Source organism: Myxine glutinosa, chromosome 12 (assembly GCF_964187855.1).
Source record: "Myxine glutinosa chromosome 12, kmMyxGlut1.1, whole genome shotgun sequence".
Lineage (NCBI taxonomy): Eukaryota > Metazoa > Chordata > Myxini > Myxiniformes > Myxinidae > Myxine > Myxine glutinosa.
The window spans coordinates 35,971,884-35,983,896 of record NC_136272.1 but is presented as its reverse complement, the minus strand read 5'-3'; the positions used below and the strand labels follow the sequence as shown (position 1 = coordinate 35,983,896).

The window sequence follows — 12,013 nt, the reverse complement described above, 5'->3', positions numbered from 1 at the left end:
GCGTTCTGACCCATTCAGTGTTCTAGCTTTTCCACGAGTTTTGACCTTGTAAACAAAAAAACTTGCACAGTTCACCCCCGCTCTAGCAGGGAAAGGCTAACCCCCGCTCTAGCAGGGAAAATGGCCTTTAAAATGCATGTTGTTGTTGTAGTTCACCATAATGACCAACTGACCCATCAACATGCATTTTCCCCAAATCATGGAGCTTTTATGCCTGAGGCCAGTAAACGTTTGAAGATTGTGAACAATCTGGGTGAGAGTAAGTACCTGAACGCACAGACACGGTACGGCTGGCAGCATCCATGATGGTGAGGGGATCGTGACGGCGCTCAGTAGAGCATTGTCTGTCAAACTCCACGCGAAGGTTTTCAGCTCCTTCACCAAAAGACAATTGCAATACGCAGGAAGGACAAAGTTAAAACACCTGAATGTTATCTATCTATAATTCCAGTAATCTCTGTGTGTTTGTTTGTACGTTTGTTTGTCTGTGACCGCTGTTTCTCGACAACCACGGGTCCGATATACTTTAAACTTGCCAGGTATATTGCTGGGGACCCGAGGATGTGCCTTTTCAAGGTTTCATATTAATCGGACAATTACTTACCGAGCTATGTCCAAAAAACGATTCAACCAATCAGAGAGCAGCGAGCTATCGCGTGTGCCGAACGTGGCGGACACACTCTGCCTCGGATGGCACATTTGAGAGCGTATTCATTTATTTCACGTTTGCAAACTATGTTGGCGCTATGTTGGCGTTAAACTATGTTTTAAAACTAATAAAAACCCCGGGGGGATTGTCACTGTACTCGCAAGCCGTTCGCCGTTCGCTTTGGCGTTGCGAATGGACCAAAACATTTCATGCACCAAACCATTTCATGTAAAGCGTTCGCCGTTCGCTTTGGCGTTGCGAATGGACCAAAACATTTCATGAACCAAACCATTTCATGTAAATAGAGGGGGGGATATAATTTTAGATATAGATATAGTACGGGCATGCCCTAGTACATATAATGAAGAGAATTCCATTAAACAATGAAATAGAAATGGTTACTCCATTGTACTCCACTAAAAATGGCAAATACATTTAATAAAAAAATAACCTTGATGGGTAAGTGAAATGTCCAGAGATGTGACAATATGACGACTGTTTTTGGAGACCCAGGGGGAGGCACATAGCAACACACAAGGAATCCTTAATGTACGGTAGTTTTTACAATGGTATATTGTGTAGATAAATTACCACTACCCTCATATCAGTGGAAGGGGAATACTGTATGTGTTGTGTTGAAGACTCAATCCCCCTTTGTGATTCTTCTCCTTTCCATCCAAATTTTCTCTATCTCTATTTCTCTATCTTTTTCTTTCTCTCTATATATATATATTAGTCCATGGGCCAGGATCCCAAATTTCCAGTATCGGTACCACCCGGGGTGACTAATTCTCTTTGGTGTTTTTAACTTGCTATATGTCTCTAGTTTGCATTTTGATATGATAGCCCTTGCAGACTCACAGCTTTTAGAGTTTATCACTTCTTGTAATGGACATGCCCCATGGATGAAAGGCACGAACACACACTTTACCACTATCCTTTATTCTCACACCACAATCTTTCTGTTAAGAATCAGTTCAGTCACAGACGAGCATAAAATACCACATAGGGATCCTTTCTTACCAGTATCGCGAATGTAGGCAGTCATTCTCGTACATAAAGGCAGATTTTGTAGATGAAGTGGGTTGTTTTCAAAAAAATTCGAACTTAACTTAACAAAATATTTATGCAAGTTGAACAAAATATTTATGGTTTTTGTCAAGTCACACCCTGTGACAAATCAGACTCTAGGTTTCCTGTTTTAAGCAAGGTCTTTGATTCAGTAGAATCAACATGCATCCATGACACTTTTTCTTTGGCTCTTAACATTATTAAATTAAGTACAGTTTCACGTTTCGGGTGACATGCCACGGGTGACAGCAAAGACCAAATCACTGCCAGAAGAAGTGGCAAGACGTTGGACTCTCTTGGAGAGATTTGCACAGTCACACTCTCCAGTCAGCAGGGTATACAGGAATTCCTTGACCAATTCGGGAATGACACTCTGCTCTGTATTGGGTGGCCATGCTTGACTGACGTCTTGCTTCTTGATCTGATTCCTCAGCTGCATTGCTGCTTTGGTTAAGACATCTCCAGAGCTGGCAGTCCTTGCTTCTTGCAGATCCTTCTTCATGTTGTGGGCTTGTTTGGCAAGATCATCCATGGAAAGGCTGTCTGGATAGAGGAGAATCTTTCCTTTCTCATCAGAGACAAAGTGGAGTGATCCTCCCAGCTCACGACGAACATGTTTCTTCGTTGAGGGTTTCATTTGGGTGATGCCATGTGCGTTCATGGATCTCTCTAGCCTACCTGTGAGGTCTGTCATAGGCAGTATTTCAGGATTGGGAAAGAATTCATTCCTGATATACAAGAAGAGTTCCTCGTAGGCTTGTCTCACTGCTTCCTCATACTCTGCATCCTCTCTTTGTTCATTCTCCTCACCTGCACCAGAGCTGGCAGAAGACTCGTCTTTTGTGTACAGTTTGTAGCAGGACTTGTGGTAATGCCCCTCTGCAGCAACAAGGTCTCTGCTCAGTAAGGCAAGGATTCTTGGATCCAGTTTTTTGGTTGCTGCGTTGCGAACCCTGGCATCTGCACGTAACTCAACACACTGGATGAGGGGTTCCCTTGTATTGTGTCCTTTTAGGTATCTGCTCGACTTGTTGCAGAAAATGCAGATTTTATCATACACTCTTGATGTACCTGGCGCATCCCTAGCTGATCTTCTTGAACTGACCTCTCCAGGTTCATCTTTGGGGTCTTTGGAAAGGAGAGAGTCAAGAGACTTCTTCATGGTGAAAATGCTACGGCATTTGCGATGATACTGCAATTGTGGTATTTGTCCTTCTTCAATGCCTTTGGCTACATCCAGAAGTGGAGCATGCTGTCTGATCTCTGCAGCCCTGAGCAAAGTGTTCCATGAGTCCAGATCTTGTGGTGACACCAGGGAGTCGGAGTCTTCATTAGAGCAATGAATGATAGTCAGTGCGTGCTCGCTTCCTTGGCAGGGTGGCACCTTCATCTCTACTTGGTGGATCCATCATGTACACCTCAGGACGTCAGCACACTACAGTAGACACCTGCAATGTACAAGCTGCAATCCGTGTTCCAGCAATCCAATGCATTCTTTGTTCTGACAGTACCATTGAAAGCAAAACAAAATCTTATCTAAGATCTGCCACATCTTGACCTCACTGGTAAGTTAATCTTAGAAAAGGACAGGATATTACCATAGTTAACTGATCTTAACTAATCAAACTTAATTAACCTTAATTAGAACTGCAAAAGATAACTTGCATAGCCAGATATCTCACCAGTTCCATCAAAGGACGAACAAATCTCACAAATCTCACACTCTTACAATGTCTCTCCGAAAGGACCGACTGGACAACCCTCCCATCTACTTTCTCAACAATCCTCTCCAAGAAGTTCTGTCGCTCAAGCTTTTGGGTCTCACTATCTGCCATGATCTTTCTTGGGAAAACCACATTTCCAAGCTGGCCTCCAAAGCCAGTCGCCGACTGGGCATCCTCCGTCGTGCGAAGTCCTTCCTTGGCACACCTGAGCTCCTCACCACATACAAGGCTTTCATCCGCAGCTCAATGGAATACTGTTCCCCCCTCTGGGCTGGTGCTCCTGCCTCACACCTTGCTCGGCTTCACGCTGTTGAGGCCAAAGCTTTCAGAATCATTGGAATCTCCTGCGATGTAGTCAACTCCGAGGGCCTTTCACTCACTCACCGCAGGCAGGTTGGTGGTCTTTCTGTCTTCTACCGACTCCTCTCCGGCCTTGCTCCCCCAGCTCTCTCTGTGCTCTGTCCCCCCAATATTCCTTCAGGTCGCTCAAGATCTGCCTGCAACCCTCTTATGGTTAAACTGCCAAAGTCTAGGCTCTCTGCTCACTTTCACTCTTTCATTCCCCTTTTCTCCCGCCTCTGGAACAAACTCCCCCACTCCCTTCAATCCCACTCCTCCCTCCAGGTCTTTAAAACAGCTGTTCACCACCATCTCTTATCTTCCCTCATCGAAAACCTTGATCTTTTCTACCCCCGGTAATTCACCCCAGAGTCCTTGCAGTGTTCATATGTTTTATTCCTCTCCCACCTCCCCCCAAGTCCTCCCGATGTCCCTGCTCTCAAATGTTGTGTTTGTGTCCTTCCCCCTCTTCCCCCTCTCTTTTGTGTCCTTCCCCCTCTCTCCCCATCTTGTCTGCCGCTCCCCTTGTTTTTTGTGTTTTGTGTGTCGGTTTGTCTTTTTGTGTGATTAATGTTAGCTCTTTCACGAGCCTCGATCTTGTATACAAAACAAACAAACAAAAAAAGAAAAAAAAGAAAAAAAAAAGGAGCTGAAAAAAAAGCTTACATCTATCCGCAATTAACTCTTCCTAGAAAAAGAGCTGAACGTGAGTACACAATTATCCAATAAGAAAGTACAGACAAATAGGAAATGCATTTATTTTGCTCTGATGTTTAATAATTACAATATAGTAGCATTTCTCACATGGTTTTATTTCTGTATTGACTGAAATTAGATGTGATCTTTGCATACCGCAAGATTTAAATGAATTACGCAATGCCGCTATTGGGTGAATTTGAAGTTTTTACAAAAAACTGACAAAGCTGCCAGTGTGGAAAGGCTATCACATCTTAATGTACTTATATTGACCCAATAAACATTTTAGTACCACTTAGGTTTGGTCACCCCAGGTGGTACCGATATCTGGCCTGGCCCATGGACTATATCTCTATATGTCTATCTCTCTCTCTGCTCTCTCTCTCTCTTTATTTCTCTGTCTGTCTCTGTCTGTCTCTGTCTGTCTCTGTCTGTCACTGTCTGTCTCTGTCTGTCTCTGTCTGTGTCTGTCTGTGTCTGTCTCTGTCTGTCTGTCTGTCTGTCTGTCTGTCTCTGTCTGTCTCTGTCTCTGTCTGTCTCTGTCTGTCTCTGTCTCTGTCTGTCTCTGTCTCTGTCTCTCTCTGTCTCTGTCTCTCTCTGTCTCTGTCTCTCTCTGTCTCTGTCTGTCTCTGTCTCTGTCTCTGTCTCTGTCTCTGTCTCTGTCTCTCTCTCTCTCTCTCTCTCTCTCTCTCTCTCTCTCTCTCTCTCTCGCATCCATATACGCTTTACAACAATGAACAATACAAAACCAACAGTACGAGACAGCAATCCATGAGAGAGTATCAAAGTACCACGAAACTGTGCAGCGGAAGAGGTGGGAGTTGGGTCCAATGTCCTCAACAAATGATGCCCCGTCCTGGTCGACGGCAGCACAGCAGGAGATGGGCACAATCAATGAATGACACCTACAGACAGTACGAGCCAATAGGAAGGCAAGAATCTTGCTAGCCTTGAGAGCAATTGTGGGAGCGGAATCGCGGTAACCCCAGCGCCGCTGCCAAGATGGAGGAAGCTGCCCATCCATGGCTTATAAAATCCAGAGTGGAAGACAGACCGGAGTTGTTAGCGCATCTGGGATCTGAGACAAGCAAGCTGGTGACCAGAGGGCTGGTGGAGCATGCAACCAGTGAGGATCGGGGCAGGGAACGAGGCCTTCCAGCGGAGAATTCCAAAACGGGTCAACACATCCATAGTGACTTGCGCTGTCTCTTTCAACACTAACACTAAAAGTGGTTTTCAACACGAACACAAGTGAGACAAGTGGTTTTTCAACACCAACACGAGTGCGAAAAGTGGTTGTGCAACACAAACACAAGTACGAAAAGTGGTTTTCAACACTGGCATGAGTGCGAAAAGTGATTGTGGAACACAAACACAAGTACGAAAAGTGGTTTTCAACATTGGCATGATGAAAAAAAAGTGGTTGTGCAACACAAACACAAGTACGAAAAGTGGTTTTCAACACTGGCATGAGTGCGAAAAGTGGTTGTGCAACACAAACACAAGTACGAAAAGTGCTTTTCAACACTGGCTGGCATAAGTGCGAAAAGTGGTTGTGCAACACAACACAAGTACGAAAAGTGGTTTTCAACACTGGCATGAGTGTGAAAAGTGGTTTTCAACACTAACACAAATACGAAAAGTGGTTTTGCAACACAACACAAGTACAAAAAGTGGTTTTCAACACAAACACAAGTATGAAAAGTGGTTTTCAACACTGGCATGAGTGCAAAAAGTGGTTTTCAACACTGGCATGAGTGCGAAAAGTGGTTTTCAACACTGGCATGAGTGCAAAAAGTGGTTGTGCAACACTAACACAAGTGCAAAAAGTGGTTTTCAACACCAAAACAAGTTGGAAAGTGGTTTTCAACACCAACACAAGTACGAAAAGTGGTTTTCAGCACTAACACAAGCATGAAAAGTGGTTTTCAACACAAACACAAGTACGAAAAGTGGTTATTCAACACCAACACAAGTACGAAAAGTGGTTTTCAACACCAACACAAGTTTGAAAAGTGGTTATTCAACACTAACACAAGTATGAAAAGTGGTTTTCAACACTAACACAAGTACGAAAAGTGGTTATTCAACACTAACACAAGTACGAAAAGTCGTTATTCACCACCAACACAAGTATGAAAAGTGGTTTTCAACACAAACACAAGTACGAAAAGTGGTTATTCAACACTAACACAAGAATGAAAAGTGGTTATTCAACACTAACACAAGTATGAAAAGTGGTTTTAAACACAAACACAAGTACGAAAAGTGGTTATTCAACACTAACACAAGTATGAAAAGTGGTTTTCAACACAAACACAAGTACGAAAAGTGGTTATTCAACACCAACACAAGTATGAAAAGTGGTTATTCAACACTAACACAAGTACGAAAAGTCGTTATTCACCACTAACACAAGTATGAAAAGTGGTTTTCAACACCAACACAAGTATGAAAAGTTGTTATTCAACACTAACACAAGTAGGAAAAGTGGTTATTCAACACTAACACAAATACGAAAAGTGGTTTTGCAACACAACACAAGTACAAAAAGTGGTTCTGCAACACAAACGCAAGTACAAAAAGTGTTTTTTCAACACCAACACGAGTACGAAAAGTGGTTATCAACACCAACACAAATACGAAAAGTGGTTTTGCAACACAACACAAGCATGAAAAGTGGTTTTCAACACTAACACAAGAGAGACAAGTGGTTTTTCAACACCAACACGAGTGCGAAAAGTGGTTGTGCAACACAAACACAAGTACAAAAAGTGGTTTTCAACACGGCCACAAGTGTGGAAAGTCGTTTTCAACACTGGCATAAGTGCGAAAAGTGGTTATGCAACACAAACACAAGTACGAAAAGTAGTTTTCAACATTAACACAAGTACGAAAAGTGGTTTTTCTACACAAACACGAGTGCGGAAAGTGGTTTTCAACACTGGTATGAGTGCGAAAAGTGGTTGTGCAACATAAACAGAAGTACGAAAAGTGGTTTTCAACACTCGCACAAGTGCAGAAAGTAGATTTTCAACACGAACAAGTACAAAAAGTGGTTTTCAACACAATCACAAGTATGAAAAGTGGTTTTCAACACTAACATAAGTGAGACAAGTGGTTTTTCAACACTACCACAAGTGCGAAAAGTGGTTTTCAGCACTGGCATGATTACAAAAAGTGGTTGTGCAACACAAACACAAGTACGAAAAGTGGTTTTCAACACTGCCATGAGTGCGAAAAGTGGTTGTGCAACACAAACACAAGTTCGAAAAGTGGTTTTCAACACGAACACAAATAGGAAAAGTGATTTTGCAACACAACACAAGCATGAAAAGTGGTTTTCAACACTAACACAAACATGAAAAGTGGTTTTTCAACACTAACACAAGTGAGACAAGTGGTTTTTCAACACCAACATGAGTGCGGAAAGTGGTTGTGCAACACAAACACAGGTACGAAAAGTGGTTATTCAACACAAACACAAGTATGAAAAGTGGTTTTCAACACTAACACAAGTGAGAGAAGTGGTTTTTCAACAGCAACACAAATGCGAAAAGTGGTTGTGCAACACAAACACAAGCACGAAAAGTGGTTTTCAACACTGGCATGAGTGCGAAAAGTGATTGTGCAACACAAACACAAGTACGAAAAGTGGTTTTCAACACTGCCATGAGTGCGAAAAGTGGTTGTGCAACACAAACACAAGTTCGAAAAGTGGTTTTCAACACTAACACAAATAGGAAAAGTGGTTTTGCAACACAACACAAGCATGAAAAGTGGTTTTCAAGACTAACACAAACATGAAAAGTGGATTTTCAACACTAACACAAGTGAGACATGTGGTTTTTCAACACCAACACAAGTGCGGAAAGTGGTTTTCAATACAAACACAAGTACGAAAAGTGGTTATTCAACACTAACACAAGTATGAAAAGTGGTTTTCAACACTGACACAAGTGAGACAAGTGGTTTTTCAACACCAACACGAATGCGAAAAGTGGTTGTGCAACACAAACACAAGCATGAAAAGTGATTTTCAACACTGGCATGAGTGCGAAAAGCGATTGTGCAACACAAACACAAGTACGAAAAGTGGTTTTCAACACTGGCATGAGTCCGAAAAGTGGTTGTGCAACACAAACGCAAGAACGAAAGGTGGTTTTCAACACTGGCATGAGTGCGAAAAGTGTTTTTTCAACACCAACACAAGTGCGAAAAGTGGTTTTTCAACACCAACAGTCCAACACGAGTACGAAAAGTGGTTATCAACACCAACACAAATACGAAAAGTGGTTTTGCAACACAACACAAGTGCAAAAAGTGGTTTTCAACACTGGCATGAGTGCGGAAAGTAGTTGGGCAACACCAACACAAGTGCAAAAAGTGGTTTTCAACACTGGCATGAGTGCAAAAAGTGGTTGTGCAACACTAACACAAGTGCAAAAAGTGGTTTTCAACCCCAACACAAATACGAAAAGTGGTTTTGCAACACAACACAAGTGCAAAAAGTGGTTTTCAACACCGGCATGAGTGTGAAACGTGGTTGTGCAACACTAACACAAGTGCAAAAAGTGGTTTTCAACACTGGCATGAGTGCGAAAAGTGGTTGTGCAACACTAACACAAGTGCAAAAGTGGTTTTCAACACTGGCATGAGTGCGAAAAGTGATTGTGCAACACAAACACAAGTACGATAAGTAGTTTTCAACACAAACACAAGTACGGAAAGTAATTTTCAACACGAACACAAGTACGAAAAGTGGTTTTTCAGCACCAACACAAATACGAAAAGTGGTTTTGCAACACAACATAAGTGCAAAAAGTGGTTTTCAACACTGGCATGAGCACGGAAAGTGGTTGTGCAACACTAACACAAGTGCAAAAAGTGGTTTTCAACACTGGCACGAGTGCGAAAGGTGGTTGTGCAACACTAACATAAGTGCAAAAAGTGGTTTTCAACACTGGCGTGAGTGCGAAAAGTGGTTGTGCAACACTAAAACAAGTGCAAAAAGTGGTTTTCAACCCCAACATAAATACGAAAAGTCATTTTTCAACCCCACCACAAGTACGAAAAGTCATTTTTCAACACTAACACAAGTATGAAAAGTGGTTTTTCAACACCAACACGAGTGCGGAAAGTGGCTTCCAACACTGGTATGAGTGCGAAAAGTGGTTGTGAAACACCAACACAAGTACAAGTACGAAAAGTAGTTTTCCACACGAAAACTAGTACAAAAAGTGGTTTTTCAACACTAACACAAGTACGAAAAGTGGTTTTTCAACACCAACACGAGTGCGGAAAGTGGTTTTCAACACTGGTATGAGTGCGAAATGTGGTTGTGCAACACAAGCACAAGTACGAAAAGTGGTTTTCAACACCAACACAAATATGAAAAGTGGTTTTGCAACACAACACAAGTACGAAAAGTGGTTTTCAACACAAACACAAGTATGAAAAGTGGTTTTCAACACCAACACGAGTGCGGAAAGTAGTTTTCAACACTAACACAAGTACGAAAAGTGGTTTTTCAACACTAACACGAGTACAAAAAGTGGTTTTCAACACTGGTATGAGTGCGAAAAGTGGGTGTGCAACACCAACACAAGTACGAAAAGTAGTTTTCAACACGAAAACAAGTACAAAAAGTGGTTTTTCAACACGACCACAAGTGCGAAAAGTGGTTTTTAACACGACCACAAGTGCGAAAAGTGGTTTTCAACACTGGCATGATTACAAAAAGTGGTTGTGCAACACAAACACAAGTACAAAAAGTGGTTTTCAACACTACCACAAGTGGGGAAAGTCGTTTTCAACACTGGCATGAGTGCGAAAAGTGGTTTTCTACACTGGCATGAGTGTGAAAAGCGGTTTTCAACACTAACACAAATACTAAAAGTGGATTTGCAACACAACACAAGTACAAAAAGTGGTTTTCAACACAAACACAAGTACGAAAAGTGGTTTTCAACATTGGCATGAGTGCGAAAAGTGGTTTTCAAAACTGGCATGAGTGCGAAAAGTGGTTTTCACCACTGGCATGAGTGTGAAAAGTGGCTTTCAACATTGGCATGTGTGCGAAAAGTGGTTGTGCAACACAAACACAAGTACGAAAAGTAGTTTTCAACACTAACACAAGTGCGGAAAGTGGTTTTTCAACACCAACACGAGTGCGGAAAGTGGTTTTCAATACAAACACGAGTGTGGAAAGCAGTTTTCAACAATAACACAAGTGCGGAAAGTTTGTTTTCAACACTGGTATGAGTGCGAAAAGTGGTTGTGCAACACAAACACAAGTACGAAAAGTGGTTTTAGACACTGGCATGAGTGCGAAAAGTGGTTGTGCAACACTAACACAAGTGCAAAAAGTGGTTTTCAACACCAAAACAAGTTGGAAAGTGGTTTTCAACACAAACACAAGTATGAAAAGTGGTTTTTCAACACTAACACAAGTATGAAAAGTGGTTTTTAACACTAACACAAGTACGAAAAGTTGTTATTCAACATTAACACAAGTATGAAAAGTGGTTTTCAACACTAACACAAGTACGAAAAGTGGTTATTCAACACTAACACAAGTACGAAAAGTGGTTATTCAACACTAACACAAGTACGAAAAGTGGTTTTCAACATTGGCATGAGTGCGAAAAGTGGTTTTCAAAACTGGCATGAGTGCGAAAAGTGGTTTTCACCACTGGCATGAGTGTGAAAAGTGGCTTTCAACATTGGCATGTGTGCGAAAAGTGGTTGTGCAACACAAACACAAGTACGAAAAGTAGTTTTCAACACTAACACAAGTGCGGAAAGTGGTTTTTCAACACCAACACGAGTGCGGAAAGTGGTTTTCAATACAAACACGAGTGTGGAAAGCAGTTTTCAACAATAACACAAGTGCGGAAAGTTTGTTTTCAACACTGGTATGAGTGCGAAAAGTGGTTGTGCAACACAAACACAAGTACGAAAAGTGGTTTTAGACACTGGCATGAGTGCGAAAAGTGGTTGTGCAACACTAACACAAGTGCAAAAAGTGGTTTTCAACACCAAAACAAGTTGGAAAGTGGTTTTCAACACCAACACAAGTGCGGAAAGTGGTTTTCAACACAAACACAAGTATGAAAAGTGGTTTTTCAACACTAACACAAGTATGAAAAGTGGTTTTTAACACTAACACAAGTACGAAAAGTTGTTATTCAACATTAGCACAAGTATGAAAAGTGGTTTTCAACACTAACACAAGTACGAAAAGTGGTTATTCAACACTAACACAAGTACGAAAAGTGGTTATTCAACACTAACACAAGTACGAAAAGTGGTTATTCAACACTAACAGCTAACACGTATGAAAAGTGGTTTCCAACACTAACACAAGTGAGACAAGTGGTTTTTCAACACCAACACGAGTGTGAAAAGTGGTTGTGCAACACTAACACAAGTGCAATAAATAGCACCGCAAAGCAGGCGTAACCCCTCAGCCCATGCATGGTGAAAGGAAGCATTGATTATAATTTGTTATTTGAAGCGAAGATGTATACCG

The 12,013-nt window shown here is 41.7% G+C and overlaps 1 protein-coding gene across 4 annotated transcripts in view; it reads right to left on the bottom strand.

Moving 5' to 3' along the window:
* The window catches only part of HERC2 (HECT and RLD domain containing E3 ubiquitin protein ligase 2), a 425,948-nt gene that overhangs the window by 92,987 nt on the left and 320,948 nt on the right, over nt 1–12,013 (bottom strand). For all 4 annotated transcript variants that reach the window (XM_078766738.1, XM_078766740.1, XM_068132745.2 and 1 more), the window contains exon 71: nt 268–375. In XM_078766738.1, the coding sequence (XP_078622864.1) occupies nt 268–375 (108 nt within the window). The remainder of the gene's footprint in view (nt 1–267; nt 376–12,013) is intronic.